Source organism: Dipodomys spectabilis, unplaced genomic scaffold, assembly GCF_019054845.1.
Source record: "Dipodomys spectabilis isolate Male_0828 unplaced genomic scaffold, ASM1905484v1 ptg000147l, whole genome shotgun sequence".
Taxonomy (NCBI): Eukaryota; Metazoa; Chordata; class Mammalia; order Rodentia; family Heteromyidae; genus Dipodomys; species Dipodomys spectabilis.
This window is the reverse complement of record NW_024870824.1, coordinates 4,933,729-4,959,225: the sequence shown is the minus strand read 5'-3', so window position 1 is coordinate 4,959,225 and position 25,497 is coordinate 4,933,729. Positions and strand designations below refer to the sequence as shown.

The following is a 25,497-nucleotide window of genomic DNA, read 5'->3' as shown; positions in this document are numbered from 1 at the left end:
AACCCCAAGAACTAGATTTTATGAAAACAAAACAAAAGAAAATAAAACATACCTTGTTGGCTACATCTCCAAAAGTCAAGTTTGTCAAAGCCATTCCAGCATATCGTCTTAAAGTAATACTGTAGTGGTCATTAGTAAGCCCATACATCTCACAGTCCACTTGCAATAATTCTGCAATGGCCTGTAGTCCCCCTAATTTAAAAGGGCAAGAGGAAAAAGATAATAATCTAAAATTAAACTAATTGGTGTCTAGTTTATAACTTAAATATTAGGAAAAGAGATCTCAGAGAATGAGAATATAAATTTGCCTTAAAAATTATAGCCACAAAAAAACTGTTATGAAGGACTGTTATATAGTGTATTTATGAAGTACACCAGAAAACTATTCCATTACTGCCAGTTTCTCTACCCGCTAGTCTTTGCTTTACTGAATGAAATAGTTTTTTTCTATTTACTGCTAACAAAGAAGGCCATTTTCTAATTCTAGGTCCTCCTAAACATAAATAGAAAAAGGCAACTTATATTATTATTAGAACTTTACAAACACTCTTCACTGTCACATGCTGTGTCCTATATCATTTAACTTTTTTTTCAATCTGCCAAATAATACCTTTTGGAATAATTACCTTTAGGAATAGTGAAACTTCTAAACAAAACTATAGGAAACAACACTTTTTTGTGAGATAGAATTATCTGTTCATATTATTACTAATTAATTTTTTTAAACTTTAATAGTAGTCAAATACCAACTATCTCAGGATGTAGTATTTTCATTCTCTCTGATTCTTATCACCAGGTTTGCTCAATAATGCCCACAGTGGTTGGTGCTAAGAAGACAAGAAAGAAAACAAAGGGAAAAGAAAAGGAAAGACAATAAAGGAAAGGATTTAAAAAAAGTGAAAGTGTCAAGGGAGTGAACAAAAGAAAAATAAAAATGCACATGGAGCTATTAAAATATCATTCATCATCAAACACTGATCATCACAGGGCTTAGGCTTTTTTGTGTTTGTTTCTTGTTAGGGAGAAGTGGCTTTGACAGAAAAAAAGGTAATTCTTGGGCACTGTTAAGTCTTTTCAGTTCATTAATCTAGAAGAGGACCAGTATTTTCAGAAATGATCTGTAAGGATTAGCATATAGAAAAAATTTCAGGTTTGCAGAACTAAGTTCCATCTTAAGAATTCTAGTCCAAGATATTTACCTATAAGAAAATACATATCTTTATGGCTTGATACATATCTTTATGACTAGAAGAAATGACTAGAAGATGATTCTGAATGTAGATAAATGAAAATTAACTTGTCTAAAGAAAATCCAAGTCATATTTAGGAAGATTTTCCTCCATCCACTTATGATAATGGAAAAATGTAAACAGTGAACTAACCAATCTTTATGTCCTTATGGAGTTTACTAGGGAGAACAAAGATAGACAATGAAAAAGTAAGGGTGATGGATTATATGAAGCTCATGGTTAAGGTAACAGGTGGACTGAATTTAGATCTAGATGGATTGTAGTGCCAAGACAAAGGCAAATAAGAAATAAGAAAAAGGAAATAATACTTAAAGTGAGACTTGAGGGATGAATGAGTATCTATGGGGTGTGGCAACAGTACAACAAAAGGACCCTTAAGCTTGAAATGTAAGTCAACAAGAGAAGGCCCCTAGATGAGACTATAGAAATGGACAGATACCAGATCAAGTTAAGACCTTCTGTGCCACATTCATGCAGGCAGAAGGAAGAATAATTAATGCACATTTTTAATAGATTACTACAAGATAAAGTATGCAGAATTCATTATGATCAGACATAGGGAGAAGGGCAGGACAAAGTCTATAGAACAAGAGACAATGGTGTCTTGCACTCAGGATGAAAAGAACAATGACCTGAGATTTAACTAAAAAGCAGGATTAACGTCACTATAATGATGAAGCCATGGATGATTTCTTAAGATTTTAGTTTGATTAGAGGCTGTGGTAGGTAACAAATTCAATTAGTGACAGTTGAGTTAAAAGTGCTTGGAATACTGCCTGAAGGAAGATGTCAAATAAGCATTATAAAAAAATGTGTCTGAAACTTAGGAGAGAGATCTTGTACTGAAATACAAATATGAAAAACACTAACATAGTAAGTGAAACTTTGGGAGTGGATAATATTGCACGGTTTATAGAAAGACAGCCGAAGGTATTCAAGGAATGCCATTAATCTATATTTGATTAAAAAAGGAGCCAGTAATATAACTAAGAATTTTGCTCAGGATATTGATATGGGAGTCACTGAGGCTCAGGGTACTGATACCCCCAAAATTATGAGTATTATAAAGCAGACTATCAATACTGAGACAAAACAAACTAGGCTTTGTTTTAAATAAAATCCTTCATGAAACAGCAATATTCTGAATAATTTCTCAAGAAAGGCAAAATGCATCTAAGGAAGGTCCCAAGAAAGGAGTTGATGAGCACTGTTATATGGAAAAACTAAGTTTTAGAATTTGATTTTGCAAACCAAGATTCAAGATGTGGAGGATGTCTTTCCAATAATGAAGAACATGGCTAATGAAAAAAAAACTTGAAAAATTTGGAGTATAAGAGGAAAGCCTTTATGACTTAAGGGAAATAAAAAGAGCATGCCTTACATTTTCCTTGGTGCCTATGTCAGAAAGCAACGGTCCAGATGAACTTTATTATCATTTGTTGTCTTGGAACCTTATAGATAACAGAGGACCAACTGCTTCAGGTGACATTAAACAGGATTCTTAGGTATTTTTGTGTGCCAATCCTGGTACTGAAACTCAGGAGCCACAGCTCCACTTCTGGCTTTTGTGTGTGTGATTCATTGGAGAAGAGAGTCGCATGGACTTTCCTGCACAGGCTGGCTTCAAACTGTGAACCTCAGAATAGCATTACATGCATGAACCAAACAATGCCTGGCAGAATCCTTACATTCTTAATGAAGACTAAGTACTTAAAAAAATAACAGAGAGATGAATTTAATTTCTTAACGTGTATCACTTTTATTTTGTTTACATAGCCACCATTTGCATGAAATAACCCCATTCTAGACTAAATACTGGGGGCCCAGTGTCAATATTACATAGATTAATGCTTTGGAGTTTCTTGAGAAGTATTGCATGAGCTACTTATTAAATGTGATTCACAGGCCCTTCCCCCAAGGGATTTTGTTTGCCACAGGGCCAGTGAATCTATATGGTTTGACAAGTGCCTCTGGTGATTATTACAATCTAGAAAATTTGTGAAATATTAATGCAAATAAGTCATGAGATCCTTGGAAGCCAAGATCATACTGTAGGCATTATAAAATTCTAGTACCTAGCAAAGGTTTCTGGGACATATTTGGGAATTAAGAAATAAAAATCTCTGATGTTACAATCTAAAACTACCAGCACTAATCCTTGCAAATTTAATCCTGGTAGTTGCAGGGCTTCATATGTACAAATGGCAGTTCTAGATGATGGGGCTTAAGAATTTATGTTCACCTAATAGGACTTATTTCTTACTTATTCTTAGTATTCCCAGATACCTGTGCTGTCCTTACTGTCTCCAGCCTGAATTCACAAACCTTAACCCTGTTTTGGCCCCAGTGCAAAAATGGAGGCTAGAAATGAGAGAAAGGTAACATCTGTGGCTATGTCCCAGGCAGTCACACCCCCAGAGGCCCCATCCTGCTCCTCACCTGAAAGCCCCTGCCCTAGCTCCTGTGATGAAATGCCCCGGGTAGCCTTCCTACCTGAAGAAGGAAGAGGAACAAATACTGAGTCTAGGTTTTATTTTGAAATTCAGATGATTAATGTGTCAGTCCTAGTAGTCCATTGGAACATTTACAGAAAACCTTTCTTTGTAATATACTATAATTGAATTTTTCTGTTCATTACTTTTATCCCTTTCTCAAAATTGTGAGTATTAGAAGATATAAAATTTTTACAATGCTAATAATATACTGAAGAAGGGGGATCTCATAAGATTAACTGAGATTTCACAAGTCCTGAGGGAGGAGAGAATCATGGAGGCCTGTGGGAAGAAAAGCATGGCTGTAGGGCAGGCCTGAAATCTCAAAGTACACAGCCTCCCCAAGTGATGACTCTGACGGGGACAACATTCACTTTTGGGTGTGCAGGTTCTCTGTATTTAAGACTCTCATGACTTTATCATTTTTAAGATAAGTGATGAATGACAATGATGAGGGTGGCAGGAATACAAAGTGGAGGCTGGAATGTAATATAACATAAACAGTATAAAAAGCAAGGTACAACTACACTAAGATGGAAACTCAGTGTATGGTTCTTGCTTGTGGCATGACTAGAGAAATTCAATTCACATAAGATGGCTCAGCATGATGCAATTTATAAATATCACAAAATGAACCTAGACATCAAAGAAAAATCATTTCATGGAAAATGTGGTGTATTATAATGAAGGTTATATAAGGTCTAATGTGTGATTACACATACCCACAAGAGTAACTATTCCAAAATATAATTTTTCTATATTAACAAGTTTCAAATGTATCTTATAAAAACCCAGTAAAATACTGATAACCATAAAGATAAATGAAAGTAATAAATAGTAATAGTAGTATTTCCCCTTGGTATACATCAAAAGTGACTTATAGACTCCAAGGTAAATGAAGTAGCTTTACATTTAAAAAAATAATTCAAATTATGCTCTCCATTAGTTGTCACCACACAAGATCTACCTTGTCAACAGGGACAAGGAGTGGTATATTTTAGGATAAGAAAATTGAAGTTAGTTTATAACAGGGTAGCAGTTTTTGTGATTCAGGGGCTCTTCTCCCATAGAAACCAGGAAACACTGTTTTGTTATGAAGAGGCAGAAGCTGAACAGAGGTAGTAATCTTATTTCTCAAGTCATTAATTATTAAATATTTCTATATACTATGATGAATTTCAACCATGATTTAAAAATAAACCAGTGTGTGTCTATGGCATTAAGAAACACTTTTGTCTTACCAAGTTCATTCATTGCATGTCTATGTTCTTCATCAAATGAAAGTTTCATTAGAACACACACAGCAGGACAGATCTGATGTTCAACTGGAGCTGGCACTAAGAAATAAAAGTACCGTGTCCCATATTATTTTATTACTTCAAAAGCAATTCTGTCTTATACTTTGAAAGTATGCAGAAGTCATTAATATATTCCTAATGTACTGAAGTTGAGTGGATTAATAAGTATTTGCTGAATGGATGAACACACACTACAAATGAGTAAAGGGCTTTTTCTTGGGTCTATATAAAAATGCTTATTACTACTCGTATGTGCAAGACCTAGTCTGTTATATTAAGTCCAGTTACACTGTAACTCACATCATTTATCTAATGATGCTCATTAGATAAAAATAAAAAAATTCTGGTATATGTACTTTAACTATTGTTATGAGTGTGAGTTGAAAGGATATGGCTGTATATAAATGTAATGCCTCCTAGAGAAAGTTTACCAAAGGTAACTACATATTTAATGCTACGAGCAATGTTGCAAAAATCATTTTTGACATGAAATATTTATTAGAAATACTTTTTCCAAAATAATAATGAATCATTTCATAATTGTGGACAGGCAAATAAAATCATCCAGAAAGACAATGTTCTCTCAATAAAGCATCTTACTAATTTTTTTATATTAGAACTAGTAGATATAAAGCATCATTTCTCCTTTTTTTTTCTTGTTCTTGAACATACTTTAGATTTTTAAATAATCTTTATACGGCAGCTTAGAAAAAAAATCTGTTATAGAACGCTTCATAACTCATGTTTCACCATCATTTGTTTTCTTGCTTCCCAAATCAATACATTAATTCAACAGAATCATCTACTTATTCTGTGAGTTATTGCTGACTGAAAATAAAGTATTACCTTATATACTTATTACTGTTAGTTCTTGGCTACTGAAATGAAGTGAGGTCCCTAAGAAACCCAATCCTTATGTTTTCCTACTCCTAAGGGAAAAGGGCTAGTGGTCAAGCATTTCTTCCTAAGCAAAGAGCTATGTGACTTATGGCCCCAGTAACCAACCAGGGCCCCACTCTTTGGAGCAAGATGGTACAGTAAAAACAGTACTAAGCTAAAGTCAGCAGACCTGGCTTCTGTTCTTGGCTTTCACTTTTTAACTATGGGGCCACAAGCATCTCTGAGTCTCAGTTTCATTTATAATAATAGAGACTATAATACCTTCCCCCTTTCTACTTCACAAGGCTTGGAGATCAAAAAACAATAAGTAGAGCTGTCCACTGAATACTAACATGCAAATGTATGGTTTAACTTATGTGCAGTTATTTTTCCAAGGGTCATCTATAGAATGAAAGAAGACAATCTAGTTGTTCACATTTCTTTACAGCTGTAAGTTTTGCTTCCATACATTTCTTTCAATTTGCTGTTCTAATTTGGTTGGAGTATTTCACATAACATTTTCCTCTGTTAAAATTTTTTTTCTAAGGAAATACATACTTAAGCTTCAAAATGTTAGCAGCATATAGATAATATAAATTTCTTTTGTTGTCATAAAACAATGTATTAACTAAAGAAAGATTTATAATGTAAAAATTTGTTTTCAAACATGCAATGTGATATATAGTATGGAGAACATACTTGGATTTTTGTCCTGGTCCATGCCTTGTTCGTGGGCTTCCTGCCACTCCCAACAGGTTTCACAGTAAGCTCGTATCTGTTCCAAAAGATGAAGGACTCGGATTTCACGCCTGCCTCTCTTGTCATCAGGCTGTGAGTGAATGATGTTGTGGAGTGCTGCACTGGCCCTGGCCCGAGCCTCTTTACTGCCCCGGGAATTTCCCAACAATACAGAGTCTTTGTCATTGCCATGTAAGAGCTGGATGAGGAGAGGAAGACATCCAGACTGTCGCATGGATATACAGCTGTCTTGGGAGCTAGACATAGCTAGCAAAGTTCGCGACATATCATCCTTATCATGAGTACCAAGCATTGACAATAATGAATACACCATTTCCACCTGTGGGCCAAATGAGTTTAGAAACAAAATTATGACTTTAATATCCAAAAGCCAAAAGTAATGAAATTATGAATGGGATATTTATTTTAACTCATTAGTAACAAATACCTTTACAGGATGAAATAATGAGTGTTATTTTGAAATACCATCAACAATTTATGTGAATATGTAAAAATAGTAATGGCATTATATAGTGTTGAAAGAGAAAGCAGGTTATGCCATGCTTAAATTGCAATTTGGCTAGACCAGTTGATTTTATTTCAAGCATTGTTGCCTCCTCCTTTGTTTCCCCTTACCATCCCTTCCTATCTCCACCCCCCCTAGAATTAAAAAATTCTTTCTCACACAAAAAAATCTCACATACAGAGGAATGTGCTTCAACTTGTACAATTTAAAATTGCTTTTTACTCCTTTTAATCTAGAACTAAAATCAACATAAAACTTCTGCAACAATTATAATTTACTAAATATTTTCAACAATCATTAAGTCTCATCAGATTGTTAAAATTATTCATTTCTTTGGACTTAATTTTCACTGTGTATAGCTTTGTGCTTTTAAGCTGTTAAATGTGACTGTATCATTCACTAAAAATCAATGTAAGCTGGGCATTGGTGGCTCACCCATTTATGAGGCTGAGATCTAAGGATCCCAGTTCAAAAGATAGTCTAGGCAGAAAAGATTGACACTCTTATCTCCCATTAATCACCACCACCACTATGAACCGCAGCAAAAATCTGTAAAAAATTATCAATTTCTTCCTTACCACGTAAAATGATTTGGTCATTAAAAATGAAAATGCACAGCTAGGTGCCAGTGGCTTACATCTGTAATCCTAGCTACTCAGGAATTTAAGACTAGGGGGATTGAAGTTTGATGATAGCTTCAGTAGAAAAAGTTACCAAGACTCCATTGTCAATTTATCAGTAAACAAGCTGGGCTGGAGGCATAGCTCAAGTGGTAGTGTGCCAGCTGTGAGCAAGCAAGCAAAATGAGGAACAACTCTTCAGTCCAAGCCCTGGTAGTGGCAAAAATCAAACCAAATTTTTTTTAAAAAAAAAAATCCAGCTGAGCACAGTAGTTCACATCTGTAATCCCAGCTGTTCAGTGGGCAGAAAATAGGAAAATGACAATTCAAGCCAGCCCAGGCAAAAAATTGTCGAAATCCATTTCTACAATCAAATCTGACATGATGATATATGCCTATAATCACAGCTATATGAGACATAGATAGAGGGACTGTGCTCTGAGATTGGTCCTATGCAAAAAGCATGATACCCTATCTGAAAAATCACTAACACAAAATGGCCTAGCAATGTGACTCAATTGCTAGAGCACTTGTTCACAAGGCTGAGTGCAAACCCTATTACTTTCCCACAACTTCTGAAAAAGAAAAATGGTATGATCACATTAAGTTCAATAGTTTACTTAGAAGTAGATGAGACATAGGAAAGCAAAACTCAGTTATCTTGAATCTCTAATTATGATGTAGCTTCGTTTCAAAGCTAGAGGCTGCAAAATAAAAACATATTATGTAAGAAATGTTTCTCAATCAGGGGCAAATGTACCCCATCAGGACACATCTGACTATGTCTTGTAGACATTTGTGGTTCTAACAATTATTCAGTAGAGGTGTCATGAATACCTAGCAGGTAGAGACCAGGGATGTTCCTTAACATCTTAAGAGTGCAACAAAGAATTATCTAGGTACTAGTGCTGATGTTGTCATATTGCTCTGAGTGTGTAAACACACACATATTCTTAGATATTAAAGTATGAGGAAGGCAATATAAGTACTTTAAATAAACTTCATCAGATATTAGTTCAAATTTTGGCTCAATTGCTTATAAGCAACTGTGATGCTTGCCTACATGAGCTTTAATTTCCTGTGTTGAAGAAAAAAGAAAATTTACCAAATAGGATTTTATCTATAAAGATTAAATAAAATTATGCATTGGATTAAATGAAACAATCCATGTATATAGGCAAGAGGATGACATTCAAAATACATATTATCAATGCACAAATTACTTTAATCTTAAAAAAGACCCCTCCCTTCTTTCCATCCCTCCCTTTTTTCCTTCCTCACTTTCCTCCCTCCCTCTTTCCAGTACTGAGGTTTGAATTCAGGATCTTAAACTTGCTTTGCAGGCACTCATTACCATTTGGGCCTTGTCTTCAGTCCTTTTTATTTAGATTTCAGACAGGTCTTGCTTTTCTTGCCCAGGTAGCCTGGATTGTGATCTTTTACTTTATGCTTCTGTGTAGCTATGACAGGTGCATGTCACAACTTTTGAGATGGGGATACTGCTAACTTTTTTGCTCAGGCTGGCTTCAAACAATGATGTTCCTGATCTCTGCTTCTCAAGTAGCTGGGATTACAAGTGTGAGCCACTCCAACTGGCTAAAATCCATTTCTTTTTTATTTTTTGTTGATGGGACTTGAATTCAGGGCCTGAGCATTGTCCCCGAGCTCTTTTGCTCCAGGCTAGTGCTCTACCACTTTGAGCTACAGTGCCACTTCCATTTTTTGGAGTGGTTAATTGAAGATAAGAGTCTCACAGAAATTTTTCTGTCTGGGCTGGCTTCAACCTGTTTTCCTCAGATCTCAGCCTCCTGAGTAGCTAGGATTATAGGAGTGAACCACTGGCGCCCGGCTTAAAATCCATTTCATAAATCAACACTTTCAGTGTTGTATTGTTTAAAATAGAGTATATAAAGTATGCTGTGAAGAAAATAGAATTCTTTAGATCTAACTCAAAAATATACTGTTTAGTAACATTCAAATTTCATTTATATATTTTATATATTTTCACTAAAATAACTGTTTTCTTTAAAAACATCTTTTCTCAATCCTACAATATTTGCTAACATCTAAGATGCTCTAGAAAGCTTATTCATAACTATTGGATAGCTTTCACCTTAAATAGCTTTTCTATCCATTTCAATATATATCAAACATCATGGGCAGGCAAACTATACTTGCTGAAAATGACACATGAGAAAGAGTCTCTTTTCATAAGAGCTTCATGAAAATTGTTAAGTGATTCAAAGGAGATAGGAAATGGATTGCATAGAGAAGGTTAAGAAGAACCTTGGAATTAAAAGGAATGTTTTGAAGAAGCAAAATCTAGAAGACTGTTTAGGACTGATAGCCATTTTGTGGAAGGTAAAAACTAGTGTTTGCCACTGGAGACAAGGCATGGAAACAAAGTCACAAGGTGTATTTAGAAAGAAAGCCAATTTGCCTGGTGCTTAGGATCCTTGCAGAGACATGGATAATATCTGCCTAATTTGGCAGTTCTTATAATTATTATTTCCCTTTTGCTTATATTTTTTATCAAAAGAAATAATTTCATTTCTTCAAGGGATTAAACAAAAATTATCAAGAAAACTGAAGAATCTCTTAGCAGTAATAAGCAAGGTTTATAATCTTCTGTTACCTTGGTTCCCAGGTGACTTGTCAGCCTTCGAGGAGCAGAATGTGTGCTACCAGAACTCAAAACACTGGCTGTTTCATGATCTATTCGAGTAGTTGAACCCTAGAAATTCAGCACATTATAGTGTAATTTAGATTATAAATACAGATAACTCCACATGAAGGTATTCCAAGTGACCCATCTTTTATGATAAACAACGAGGCGTATCATTTTTTTTTAAAGAATAACCACTGTGATTGCTCAAAATGAAATATATCTATAGATATATCTCTGTAGAGATATTGATATTCATATCCCAGCTCGCTAGCTCTTTCTCCCTCTTTCTCTCTCTCTCTCTCGATGCTGGATTGAACCCAATGCATGTTCATGTTAAACATGTACTACAAAGCTTCACATCATCCCCAAATGAATACTTTGATCTGCACACTTACTTCTTTTTTTATGTTGTTTGAGACCAGGACTGGAACTTGCTATGTGATGCTTACTTTTGCTCACTGGCTGGCACTCTTACCACCTGAGCCATGGCAACCCCCTATAAACTTACTAAATATTACTTTAGAAAAAAGCTGAAGAGGGGCTGGGAAGGTGGTTAAGTGGTAGAGTGCTTGCCTTGCATGCATGGGGCCCTGGGTTCGATTCCTCAGCACCACATAAGCAAAAAGAAAAAAGCCGGAAGTGGTGCTGTGGCTCAAATGGTAGAGTGCTAGCCTTGAGCTGAAGATCTGAGGGACAGCACCCAGGCCCAGAGTTCAGGCCCCATGACCGGACGCCCCCCACCCCCGAACCCCCGCCAAAAAAAAAAAAAAGAAAAAAGCTGAAGGAAGGAGATCTTGTAGAAGAGCTCAACTAACACAAGTGTGGGAGTAAACCAAAAATATTGAAGAAATTTTAGAGTAATACATTTTCACAGGTTGAAAGAAATGAAATTGGCCTGTAGGTTCTAGTGTAAGAGTTTCTGTCTAGTAAGCATAAGACTCTGAGCACTACCAAAACAAATAAAAGAAAGAAAGAAAAAAAAAGAAATGAAATCATGTTTAGTTAAATGTAGTTGATTGATAGAAAACTATGAAGGAATTTTGGAATTCTAAAATGTTCCTAACTGCCCAAATACTATGGATATGTATTTGGAACAGACCAAGTCTTCCAAGACTTCAGTTGAGAGAAGGCCCATTGAAACTTCTATTGGAGAAAGACACAAAAATATAAATAACTGCATTATCATATGATTCTACATCAATGCATAAGAATATTTTTAAATAGGGAAAGCAATGAATCATTTAGGGCATATGAAATGCTATATTGCTTTAAATAAGTAATGAGAAAGATAGGCCTTGAGTTTTGAAGCAGAAAACCCATGGAAGGTATAAATATGGAAAGTAAATGGTGAACATTTACTGTACACCACAAATTGTGTTAAGTACATATTGTATTTATTCTCAAAAACTATTTTATAAAGGAGGTGTTACTGCAGCTCAGAATTTGTTACAAGGTCTAAGCCAGCTAGCTGAGGAGGGGGATTTTCTGGTTTCCTGACAAAAAGCCATTTATTTATTTATTTGCTTGCTTGCTTGTTTGCTTGCTGGGCTTGAACTCAGGGCCTGGGCACTGTGCTCAAGGCTAGCGCTCTACCACTTGAGCCATAGCACCACTTCCAGATTTTTCTGTTTATGTGGTACTAAGGAATCGAACTCCAGGCTTCATGCATGCTAGGCAAGCACTCTATCACTAAGCCACATTCCTAGCCCACAAAGCCATTTAACTTCCTATCATGGAATAACTCATTACATACCAGTTAATATCATATGGATTACTTCTTTTTCCTTTTTTTTTTTTTTTGGTCAGTCGTGGGGTTTGAACTCTGGGCCTGGGCCTTGTCCCTCAGCTCTTCAGCTCACGTTTAACACTCTACCACTTGAGCTACAGCACCACTTCTGGGTTTCTGGTGGTCAATTGGAGATAAGAGTTTCATGAACTTTCCTGCCTGGGCTGGCTTTGAGCTGTGATCCTCAGATTTCAGCCTCCTGAGTAGCTAGGATTACAGGCATGAGCCACGAGCACCCAGCTCATATGGATTACTTCTAATTATCTGTTACCTATATAAATAATACGATGATTGACTTCAAACATACCTGACTACTCTTGACTGTTGTAATGATTTTTTACAAAATTGCTGTCTAGAAAGGTGGTTTCATTTCATTCATACTACTAAAAGCAATCTGAGCCAGGCCCTAGTGGCTTACACCTATAATCCTAGCTACTCAAGAGGCTGAAATCCAAGGATCACTGGAAGCTGCCCAGGCAGGAAGAGACTCTTATCTTTAACCACTAAGAAGGCAGAAGTAGAGCCGTGGCTCACCCTTGAAGTATCCTGTGTGTGCTACAGGACTGGTACACAAAGCATTTTGAGAGTGTTTGTGTACTGACTCTTATCAATGCTGTCATTTATCTCTGATAACCCAATAACTCCCATCTCCTTTTAGTTGTAATTTATACTTAGGATATCATCACTAGCAAAACTGATCATCTTTCCACATATTTACTATTTTAATTTCTCATTTTAATTTCCTACTCATGTGCATGGCTTACTTTTCAAGTCTTTAGGAATTGATTTGTAAATACTATATGTATTCAGAATTTTAACTTTTAGCTTGTCATAATTGTTTGCAAGTACTGTGATCCTGACTTTTCTCGTACAATCTTGTTATGACTTCCTGGCATACTGAAGATTCACACTGGTAGGTAAGCCTATTGACCCTTCCTTTATAGTTTTCCTACCTACTTCACCATTACAAATATTCTACACATTTTCTAATTTTTTAAAAATTTTTAGTAGCTTCATTTTTTATAGTAAACATAATAACCTACTTAGAATATACTTTGATATAGCTAGTGTCACATAGATCTGAATTATTATGGGTATATAAAGATTTCAAAGTATACAACAATTACAATATGACCTGATACACTAGGAAAGCATTTTTTTCTGTCAAATGACTACACTTTTCTTCCTTCTACATATATGTATATAAATATATAAACATATATACCTATATATTATATATAAATATATAAACTTCCCAAATAATTTCCTAAACAACAGAGAAAGATCCCAAATGTTATTTAATTGCTTTTGTCCTGATTTACTACTTAAGAATTTTTTTATATTTTGCTAAGTAGTAATACTTAGGGAAGCATTTTCTTTGTTTTAGCTCAATAAAATAAATTTAAATATGTAAGTATGGGGCATTTTAAGCATTAAATTTCAATAAGCTACTGAAGCATATTCTTCTTAAAAATCAACAGTATTATCAAAATAAACACAAAAAGATCAAAGAAATCCTTTATGTTGTCAGTAGGAAACAATCTTATAGCCAATTTAGAGAAACTCCATTTAAAGAAAAAAAAATCACTCAGCAAAAATATAAATGTATTTGTTGAAGAAAATTTGGAAAATACAAAAACATCTCAATGAAAACTGTCATATCAGGCTACATTTTAATAAAACTTTAATTGAAAACTGGTGACAATTTCTATTGATGCTAACAATAATGTGGCAATAGTTAAACTTGATTAACATTAGAATCCTCTTTTCTAGTAAAATTTGCCTTCCTATACTGTGTGATCTTGAAGTACTACAGAAAATTAGAACTATGAGAAAGTCCTTGTGATTGAAAAAACAACCAACAAAACATGAAAATGTCTTTACACAGAATGCCTTAGAGAAAAGAGCAAACCTATTCAATGGAAGCAATAACTAGGTCAAGCATACATGTATCCAAACTATTTTTCAAAAAAACTATGCACACTAATCATTAAAGTAAAACAGAAACATGATCTAGAGCTATCAAGATATACTTAGAAATTTAGGAAACATCATTATTAAATATAATAAGGAAAATGATAGATATCTATTCTAAGAAAACCGTTAAGATTTACAAATTATTTTGTGAATCATTCCACTCTATCATTCTTTTTGATATTGAAACAGTTCATTTAAAAACATGATAATATATTTACCTGGCCACTGCTAGAAGTTGCCATGTTGATTTCTGCCACTCCTTGACCTTCATTCTGCCGCTCAGCTTCATGTGAGCCTGCTTCATGCTTGCTCTGAGATGACCTCTGTTAACATGGAGTTGGCATCATTATATACAAAAATGGAGTATGTTCTCTTAGCCCACAGCTTTTTTTTTTCTTTAAAGCTCTGAATTAATCAATGATACAGGCTGACAAAAGCATGAAACTGCACGTTACACTTCACAACCTCAAGCATGGCCAGCAGCTGACTATCTCAGCAAGAAGAAAGTGAATTGTATCCCTGGAGGATTGGAGCTGCACAAGACAAAGGATTTTCTGACACGCACAGAAACACCATCCTCTACCAGCTGTGCTCACATAGCTATCAGGAAGATAACCCAACAAATAGCTGACTTTTCTGCAAGGTCACACGATCCTGGTATTTAATGGGGCCGCAAATGTAATGAACTATCACCTAAGCTTACAAACACCTTTGTGTAGGCGTATTTATTCAGAGAATATATATAAAGATATATATTCTGCCAAGATAATTCATGTGAAACCAAACCACAAGCTCTTAGATTCTGATAATGACTAAAATCAAAACTCTTTCTAATACAACCACTATCTCTTATATTAAATAAAAATGACAGATTATAAAAAGAAGTCATTGTAAAAACAACACTGCAAAGCCAAAGAAAAGAATATTCCACTATTTTTACAGAAACACTGGTGTACTTTCTCTTGAAAACTATATTTTAAAATAAAAGTTATGCTTTAGTAATGTGACACAATCATTGATAATTATATTACAAAATGGTTTCCACTGGAGTTTCCTTAAACCTTAAGCTTTCCTAGATCATTTTAAAATACGACTTAAACTAATTTACATGTGATATTTTTACCAATTAAATAGTAATAGTTACATGTAAGCAAATGTGAGGCAGTACACAATAATCCACACCCTAAAATTCAACAAAATCAGTAAGAACAGAAATATATAATATCAACCTAAAGAAATAAATGAAAGATCACTAAGACCATAAAGATGTGATAGTATAATGATGTTGATATATTCCCAGAAAATATAATTACTAACATCTCCTTGTTCTAGGTACTAGGGACTACAATGCTATGATTGCTTGAAGCTTGCAGTCTATTTGGATACAGAAATAATGAAAAAGTAAAGTTAAAACTGCCAAACAAATGCTATGAAAATAATGCCTAAGGCACTATGAGGGTATGTAACATAGAGATGTGACATAGGCTTAGGGCTAGGAAAGAGCTGTTTGAATAATTAGGAAATTAGGAATAATTAGGAAATAAATAATTAGGAAAAAGTAAAGGAATAGAGAATGAATATCCTAGGCAAACAAAATACAATATGCAAACGGCCTGGGAAGGGAAAAATGGCTTCTGCCTTTTCTGGGCAGTCCTGCCCTGGCTGGCTTCGAATCACAACCCTCAGATCTCAGTCTCCTGAGTAGCTAAGATTACAGGCATGAGACACCAGCACCCAGCTCAAACTGACTTTTAAGTCAAATTTTAAACTGGTTTAAGTAGGCAGGAAATAGTAGTTAGGAGGCTATTGATATAAATGCTTCCTTTGCAAAAGGGGATCAGTGATACACATAAAAGTACAGCCACCTATATAAATCTGGTAAGAGTATGGTGCTAGATTGATTATGGGAAGTAGAGGAAAAGGTCTGGTGTAAAGTATTACTCCTATGATTATTAGCTCACAATAGAGGAATCATTTGCAGAATCATGACAATTGAAGGAGGATATGGGTTTTTTTTATGGTGAAAGGTAGATAGTAAAGAGTACTTAGGAGGAGATAATTTATATTTTAGATATACTGAACTTAAAGTAGGTTTCATACATCTAAATGGAGATGTACAATAGGAACACAGATTTAGGAATCTGGAGTTTAGAGCTAGAAAGTAAGAAACAATAGTGTATAGATCATAACTAAGTGCTAAGCATTAGTGATACTGGTAAAGGGATAGAAGATACCAAGAAAAAAAGAAATAGGCCAAAAGCAATAACTACAATAATTAATGTCTAGACAGAAGAATGGCCTATCAAGGTCCAAGAAAAAGGAAAAAAAAATTTTTTTAAAGTGTCATGGTAATGATAATGAATATGACAAAGTTTTAAAGTATCTAGTATTTACTAGGTGTTAATCATTTGATTTTTGTAATGTTTTAATTGTACAGAGGGGTTACAGTTAACATAGGTCAAGTAGAGTACACTACTCTTTCGGTTCACTTAATGCTCCTACCAACCCTAGTACTATCATGACTCTCATTTATTAGATAAAGAAATGAGAGGCACAGAGAATCTAAGTTGCTTTTGTTATGTACTTTTAGTTGTATGCCTAGTAAATGGGAAAGGTAGAATTACAACTTTTGCAGTCTAACACTAGAGCCCAACTTACCACTTACCCACTTAAAATTTTCTTTGCTCGAAAAGGTCAAAAGCTACATATGACCATGGAAAATGATGCTAAGAAAAATGAACTCCAAGATAGGGACACAGAAGGTTTTTCTTTGTCACTGTTGTTAATGTACTATGTGATTTTTTTTTGTTTCTTTTGTATGTTCTTCCCCCATGGTATAATCCCTGTTGTCACTGTATTTGATTCTGGTGCCGTGTATCTTGTATATACATTTTTCTAATTTGGGGAGGGGAGGGGAAATAACAAAATGCTGAAACAAGGATACAGGATTGATTCCTTGTAACAATGAGAAGTATAAGACACTATGTTGAAAACAAACCTTACAACTTGGTAGGGAGGGAGGAGTTGGGGAGAGAAGAGATAATAGGGGAAAACAAAAGAGTGGGTAATAAGGCGTGACAGGAAATGTACTCATCTAACTCATGTAACTGTAACCCCTCTGTACAGTTATCTTTATAATAAAAAAATTTTTAAAAAGACATTATAAAAATTTTTCTTTGCTCATTTCTTATTTTTTCCATTGACTCTGGCTAGTCTACAGGTCTACTTCCATCTTAGATCACTGTCTGAAATTACAACTAACAAGCTGCTGGCTCCTAACAAAATAGTCATAATGATATTCCTAATTCCTACACTTGGTGACACTTCTCCAAGTTTTCCTACAGTACAAGATAGGAATGGGAAAATTTGTTTAAATAATTCTGTTGAAGAATTTACATGCCAGAAAAGCTATTCAGTTTAAGTGTTCAATTAAATGTTTTTTCAGCAAATTTACCAAGCATCACCATAATCCAGTATTATAATTTCATATATGTTATATATACTTTCATCATTCCAATAAGATCTCTCCTGCCTGTTTTCAGTTAATCCTCATAGTACTCCTAACTCACAGACTCAGGCAACCACTAATCTACCTTTTGTCTTTATAAATTTCCTTTTCTAGGCACAGTCTGGATTATTTTATTAAGAAGATTTTTAAAGTTCATCCATGTTATGTTATGTATCAATATCTGCTGAACAAGTACTTTTTATTGCAGAATAGTGTCTTATTGGAAAGATATACCATATTTTGTTTATGCACATTTGTACTGTTTCTATTTTGGGCCACAATGAATAAAGCTTCTATGAACATTTCTCTTAGCTACCTAGGAGTGAGTGCAAATATTGGGTTATATCGTAATTGTATTTTGAGGAACTGCCAAACATTTTCAAGCGTTCACACCATTTCACATTCCCAAATTAAAAAAAAAAAAAAACACAAAAGCTTGTAAATCCCAACCCAAAATAAACTTGTAACAGTGCTGCAAAAGGAGATACTATAAAGAGACATCAAGGAGACATGGAGAAGTTCTATATGACCCTCTATCCTATCTCTTCCATGATCTGTACCCTTATAATAAAACTACATCCCTAAGTAGAGAGCTTTCAGTGAGTCATTCTAGGAAAAATTTAAACAGAGAGGACTGTGGGAAGCTCTAAGTTTGTAAACTGCTTGAAACAAGGGTGGATGGCTTGGGGCCACCCAAAATTATTGGCTAGCACACAAAGTGGTGTCAATTAAAGAACTTTGTCTCTAACCTGTAGGATCTGTGCTAATTCCAGGTAATGTCAGAATGGAATCCATGCAATACATCTACTTGGGTGGGATTTATAGTCAGACAGGGAGAAATGTGGGTGGTTTCAAAATTTGGACTGGTAAGTGAAATGAGAATAGTCTGGTAAATAACTATCTTTTACTTATGGGCTAATACTAATCTAGGCAGTTAGGATCCTAATTGAACAGAATTATATGACACCAAGTAATGGCAAAGAATTAGTGTCAACGGAGCTAAAAATAATTTTCTGAAGATTTAAAGCAATTGGAACCCAACTTCCCAGCTTCTGCTGTTTATAATCTAAACACACACGCACATACACTTTTATATATTCTTGTTCCTTCGTGTAAAATTTTCCCCTTCCTTCTCTACAACTTTAAGATTTTTTTTTGGGGGGGGGGGGAGGGGGGTGGTTAGCTGTGGGGCTTGAACTCTGGGCCTGGGCACTGTCCCTGAGCTCTTAGCTCAAGGCTAGCGCTCTACCACTTGAACCACAGCACCAATTCGGGTTTTCTGGTGGTTTACTGGAAATAAGAATGTCTCAAGGAGGCCGGGCGCTGGTGGCTCACACCTGTAATCCTAGCTACTCAGGAGGCTGAGATCTGAGGATCGCGGTTCAAAACCAGCCCGGGCAGAAAAGATGGTGAGACTCCTATCTCCAATAAGCCACCTGAAAACCGGAAGTGGCACTGTAGCCCAGGCCCAGAGTTTAAGCCCCATGATTGACCAAAAAAAAAAAAAAAAAGAAAGAAAGAAATAGAGTCTCAAAGACTTTCCTGCCTGGGCTGGCTTTGAACTTGATCCTCAGATCTCAGCGTCCTGAATAGCTAGGATTACAGGCATGAGCCATTGGCATCCAGCTAAAAGACATCTTTTGTTAGGAGTAGAAAGGAGGAGCATTTGCCTAGTTCTGTGGTTACTGGAAGGCTCATTTGCTTCTTAGCAGCTTTTTAATCATGCTCTCTGCTTTCAGCCTTTTTGTAATGCACATATCTAGAGCTAACCAGTAGAAGCCAGTTCTGGAATATTTTGGGACTCAATAGAATACTGTGTTTAAATGACTTTTCTATTGCTGATTTAGGAATAATTTCCTACAATATGATAGAATAGAATAGCTATAAGTTTTCATCTGCTTTTTAGATCCTTAAATTTTTGTATTACCCCCTCTTGGTCTTTATGCTTTAAAACTATCATTTTAATGGGGTTTGTGAGTAAGCACAAGTAAAAATGTTCAATCAATTCTTACTTTGGATTATATACAAGGAAGAGGCTGACTTACAGAGTGATGATAGCTAAATTAAGCTAATTGTTATAATATATACATATATATTGACATAGATACTATGAACAAATCAAGATAGTCAAAGTTTTTGGTATCTTAATTTCATAAAAAACTTAAAAAGTATCTCAATTCAGCTATACACTAGTGGCCCATGCCTGTAATCCTAGTAATTCAGGAGGTTGAAATCTGAGGATGATGGTTTGAAGCCAACCTGGGCAGGAAACTCCATGAGACTCATCTCCAATTAAGAACCAAAGAAACAGGAAGAATAGCCAGGTGCCAGTGGCTCACATCTGTAAGTCTAGCTACTCAGGAGGCTGAGATCTGAGGATTGTGGTTCAAAGCCAGCCCTGGCAGGAAAGTCTGTGAGACTCTTTTTTTTTTTTTTTCCTGTGAGACTCTTATCTCCAATAAACACTCAGGAAAGCAGAAGTGGAGCAGTGGCTCAAATGGTGGAGCACTAGCCTTAAGCTGAAGAGCTCAGGAACAGGGCCCAAGCCCAGAGTGCAAGCCCCACCACCTACAAAAAACAAAAAAAAACAAAAAAAAGCCAGAAGTGGAGCTGTGGTTCAAGTGGTAGAATACTAGCTTTGAGCAAAAAAGCTCAGGGACAGAACCCAGACCCAGATTTCAAACCCCATGATCAGTACAAAAAACAAAACACCAACAAAAAACTCCACCAAAACCTCAATTTTCTAGAATATCCATATATCAATAACACTTTCTTTCTTAGACAATTACCTGTATTTATATACAAACAAAAATTAAGGAAATACTAACCTCTGCTTCAGTTGCTTGGGATTGTAAAAGCTGTCGTATACGAAGTATGTCCTTTTCTATTTGTTGGATTCTGGCTAGTCTTCGCTAAAATAAAGTAAGACACCAAGTTAGAGATGTTTTTAGTAAACACATTAAGTATAAATAATTATACTACGCTACCATTTAACAACTCAGGGTTATGCTAAACTCTTACATAAGCAATCAAGTATGTATACATATACTTGTTTTAATAAAAATAAGGTTTAAGTAGTAGTAACCCCCCTCCCCGCAAAGTAACTTCTGTTAAAAGGTAGAAGTATTTTTCAGACTTTCCAAGCACCTACTTCAACTTAACATTACTTTTATCTTCAACACAAAGATCACAAAGATTGTGTAGCTTTTGCTTTCCTATTGTAAAGAGATCATCTGGTACCACAAATAACTACAGACTCAATCACATAAAAGTGAAATAATGTGAAAAAAATGCTTTCTTTATTAAAGCAAGACTTTGTTCTTATTTTTATGAATACTAGCAAAAGTAGAAAAAAACCTAATTACTTAAAACGATAAAAACTGAAGTCATTTTTAAAAATTAAGGTTACAATAATCATTACACAGGTATGAAGAAGCATTAAAATGGTTGTACCATTTCTTACGATAATCCTATACCTGACATTGTAATAATAAAGTGACAATGAAGTAAAACAGTATTAAAAACTAGTTTCTAAGCCGGGCATGGGTGGCTCACACCTGTAATCCTAGCTACTCAGGAGGCTGAGATCTGAGGATTGTGGTTCAAAGCCAGCCCAGGCAGGAAAGTCCGTGAGACTCTTATCTCCAATAAACCACTAGAAAACCGGAAGTGGTGCTGTGGCTCAAGTGGTAGAGTGCTCACCTTGAGCTGAAGAGGGCAAGGACAGTGCCCAAGCCCAGAGTTCAAGCCCCATGACTGAAAAAAAAAAAAGAAAGAAAAAAGAAAAAGAAAAAAAGAAACTAGTTTCTAAATTTTTTTTGGTATCTAACCCATGAGAAAAGTCTGAAGCTGGTGTTGGTGGCTCATGCCTGTAATCGTAGCTACTCAGGAGGCTGGTTCAAAGACAGCCTGGGCATGCAAGATTCTTTTTTATTTTTAATTTAATTTTATTGTGAGTGATGTCCAGAGGGGTTAGTTACATAAATAAGGTAATGAGTACATTTCTTTTCAAACAGTATTACTCCCTCCCTCCTTAATTTTCAACAGTCTTGTGAATACTGTTGTTGTATTGGCTCACTCTTTGTCCTTTGTCTCACCATTTCATTGTTCCCTTTTCCTTCCCCAAATCAGATAAACACATACAAGACACAGCATACCAATATAAAAAAGTGACAGCAGAGGATAAGCCAAAGGAGGGAAAAAAGGAAAAAAGAAATAACTTCCCACAGTACATTAAAAAACAAAACAGCCCCCCCCCCCTTGTTTCCATTTCTTGGAGTTCATTTCAATTAGCATAATTTATATGGTCATATGTACATAGCTATTGAGCAACTGTGATCCTCTGCTAGGACTATCCTAGACTAGACATTAATACTCATTATTACAAATGAGGGAAACCATGGGACCTATGTTCCTTTGGGCCTGGCTTATTTCACTTAATATATTTTTTCCAAGTCTTTCCATTTCCTAACGAATAGGCGATGTCATTCTTTCTGATGGAGGCACAGAATTCCATTGTATAAATATACCACATTTTCTTGATCCATTCATCTACCGAGGGGCATCTGGGTTGGTTCCTTTCTTAAAAGCTACTAATTTTTGAGGGTTAATTTTATATCCTGCCAGTTTACCAAAGTTTTGGATCAGCTTGAGTAAACTGGGAGAGGAGTCTATGGGATTCTTTTTTTTTTTTTTCTTGTCGGTTGTGGGGTCTGAACTCTGGGCCTGGGCACTGTCCCTCAGCTCTTCAGCTCAAGGCTACTGCTCTACCACTTAAGCCGCAGTGCCACTTCCCAGCTTTTTCTGCTTATGTGGTGCTGAGGAATTGAACCTAGGGCCGCATGCATGCAAGGTAAGCACTCTACCACTGAGCCACCTTCCCAGCCCTATGAGGTTCTTTAAGTACAGGATTATGTCATCTGCAAAGAGGGAGGGTTTTACTTTTTCCAGGAAGGACTTTTAACTACAATTAACCAGCAGGAAACAGGAAGTACCACTGTGGCTCAAAGTAGTAGAGTGCTAGCCTTGAGGGGAAAAAAAGCTCAGGGACAGTGCCTAGGCCCTGAGTTCAAACCTCACAAATAACCCTGCCCCTCCCCCCCAAAAAAGAGAGAGACACTTGTGAGCTTGCCAGCTGCCTGTGGATCATGCCTAAAATCCTACTCAGAAAGCTGAGATCAGAGGATCTTGGCTCAAAGCCAGCCTCAGCAGGAAAGTCTATGAGGCTCTATCTGCAACTAACCAGCAAAAAGTCAGAAGTGGTACAGTACAGTACCAGCCTTGAGCAAAGAAAGAAAAACCAAAAGCTCAGGAGCAGTACTCAGGCCCTAAGTTCAAGCCACAGGACTAGCATAAATGAGTAAGCAGGATCTCCTCTCTCTCTCTCTCTCTCCCTCTCTCTCTCTCCCCTTCCTTTCCTCCCTCCCCCCCCCTGTTTCTGTTCAGTTGTGGGGCTTGAACTCAGGGGCTGGGCCCTGTTCTTGAGCTCAAGGCTAGCACTCTACCATTTTGAGCCACAGCTCCACTTTTGAGTTTTCTGGTAATTAGAGATGAGTCTCAGAGACTTTTCTGCCTGGGCTAGCTTTGAACCATTTGAGCCACACCTTCATTTGTTTTATGCTAGTTAATTGGAGATAGGAGTCTCAGATTTTTCAGCCTGGGCTGGCTTCAAACTGTGATTCCTCAGATCTCAGCCTGCTGAGTAGCTAGAATTACAGGTGTCAAGTACCAGCATCTGGCCTCCTATCCACTCTTAATGAGGATTTCCTGGGACTGTAGGCACGAGTTAAGCTGTATTCTGTCACTAAAAAGCTAAGTGAGAGCACCTACCCTTGAGTTCAAGCCCCAGTATTTGGAAAAAAAAAGAAAAAAGAAAAGCAAACAATAAAATGAATAGGAAAAAACAAATGTTACTTTACTAAATTCTTACTAGTCAAAATACTTTTTGGTTCAACTTTTAGGGTTTTTCTAGGCAATCTCATTTACAAGTGACAATTATCACTTTCTTGTGGGAAATAGCTTACTTATAACACTATTTTTCTTTTTAAAAGTTTTTAAAAAATTGTTATTATAAAGGTGATGTACAGAAGAATTAAGTTACATGTCAGGTATGCCTACATTTCTTCTTAGACAATGGAACCCCTCCCTTTGCTCTTGTCTAGTTTTTCCCTCTAGTTTTATCCCACCCACAACTTGTATTGTTCAGTTTCAACATAGTGTCTAGTGAGTACCACTGCTATATTTACTCACCTTTGTCCCTCTATTTCTGTGCCTTTGACAACCCTCCCAAAGACAAATGAACAAACAAGCCAACAAAAAAGAAAGAAAGCAAGAAAACAAAGAAAAAACTGTTTCCATTTCTTGGAGTTAATTTTGACAAATACAATTTTATATAATCAGAGGCACATGGGAATTGCACCTAAGAATATCTTCCTTTGGTTTCACTATATGTGAATGTCTATAGAGTCCTGTATAATTTATTTTATGTATTTTATTTAATGTATTTATTTAATGTATATTTATTTAATGTATTTTAGTTCTCACTTCTGCAAATGAGATTAAACATGTGTCATTTGTTTCTCTGAGCTTGGCTTACCTCACTTAACACAATTTGTTCTAGGTTCATCCATTGCCCTGTAAATGACATACAATTATTCTAATGGCTGTTAAAATTCCACTGTGTATAAGTACCACATTTTTGATCCATCCAACTACTATAAGGTATCTGGGCTATTCCTACAACTTGGCTATTGTGAATAGTACAGCAATGAACATGGATGTGCAAGTGTCTTTATGACATCCTAGTTTGTGAAGTTCTGGGTAGATGCTCAGGAATGCTATGGCTGGGTGGTAGGGAAGATCTATGTTTGGTTTTTTAAGTAACCTCCAGATTGCTGTCCAGAATAGTTGTACTAGTTTACATTCCTAGCAACAGTGAAATAAGGTTCCTTTTGCCCCACATCCCCAACAAAATCTGTTGTTTAAATTCATGATGTTGGCCAATCTAACTGGGATGAGATAGAACCTTAGTTGCTTTGATTTGTGTTTCCTTCATTGCCAGCGATGTTCAGCATTTCTTCATGTTTCTTTGCCACTCTTACCTATTCTTCTGAGAAGTCTCTCTTTAGCTCCTCTGCCCATTTAGTGATTGGTTTATTAGCTCTGGGAGAGGTTAGTTTATTGAATTCTTGTATATCATGGATACTAGGCCTTTGCTGGTAAAAAATCTTCTCCAGTCTGTTGGCTGTCTTTCTAGTTTAGTAACTATGTCCTTTGCTGTGCAGAAACTTTTTAGTTTGATGTAATCCCATTTGTGAAGTCTCTCACTTATCTACTGTGCACTTGGGACTCTTTTTAAAACAGTTTCTGCATATGACTATAAGATCTAGTATAACACTTTATTTTTCTACTTGCATCTATAGAGGAGCCTCCAAAGTTAAGTTAAATATAGTAATGACAATAAGTACCTCAACCACATTTTAATTACTAAAATTATATAATCTCACTATTTCCCTATTTTCTTTTTTTTTCTTTCTTTTCTTTTTTCTGTTTTTTTTTTTTTTTTTTTTTTGGGGGGGGGGGGGGGTCCGGTCGTGGGGCCTGAACTCTGTCCCTTAGCTCTTCAGCTCAAGGCTAGCGCTCTACCACTTGAGTCACAGCGCCACTTCCGGCTTTTTTCTTTTTTGCTTATGTGGTGCTGAGGAATCGAACCCAGGGCCTCAAGCATGCAAGGCAAGCGCTCTACCACTGAGCCAC

The 25,497-nt window shown here is 35.9% G+C and overlaps 1 protein-coding gene across 6 annotated transcripts in view; it reads right to left on the bottom strand.

Moving 5' to 3' along the window:
* Apc (APC regulator of WNT signaling pathway) overlaps positions 1-25,497 on the bottom strand; it is a 96,314-nt gene that overhangs the window by 15,180 nt on the left and 55,637 nt on the right. For 3 of the 6 annotated variants that reach the window (XM_042692160.1, XM_042692161.1, XM_042692162.1), the window contains exons 7-13: positions 20,571-20,654; positions 14,453-14,557; positions 10,439-10,537; positions 6,619-6,997; positions 4,984-5,079; positions 3,690-3,743; positions 53-192 (exon numbers count right to left, since the gene is read on the bottom strand). In XM_042692160.1, the coding sequence (XP_042548094.1) occupies positions 53-192; positions 3,690-3,743; positions 4,984-5,079; positions 6,619-6,997; positions 10,439-10,537; positions 14,453-14,557; positions 20,571-20,654 (957 nt within the window). The remainder of the gene's footprint in view (positions 1-52; positions 193-3,689; positions 3,744-4,983; positions 5,080-6,618; positions 6,998-10,438; positions 10,538-14,452; positions 14,558-20,570; positions 20,655-25,497) is intronic. The other 3 variants (XM_042692164.1, XM_042692163.1, XM_042692165.1) reach the window with 3 other exon arrangements.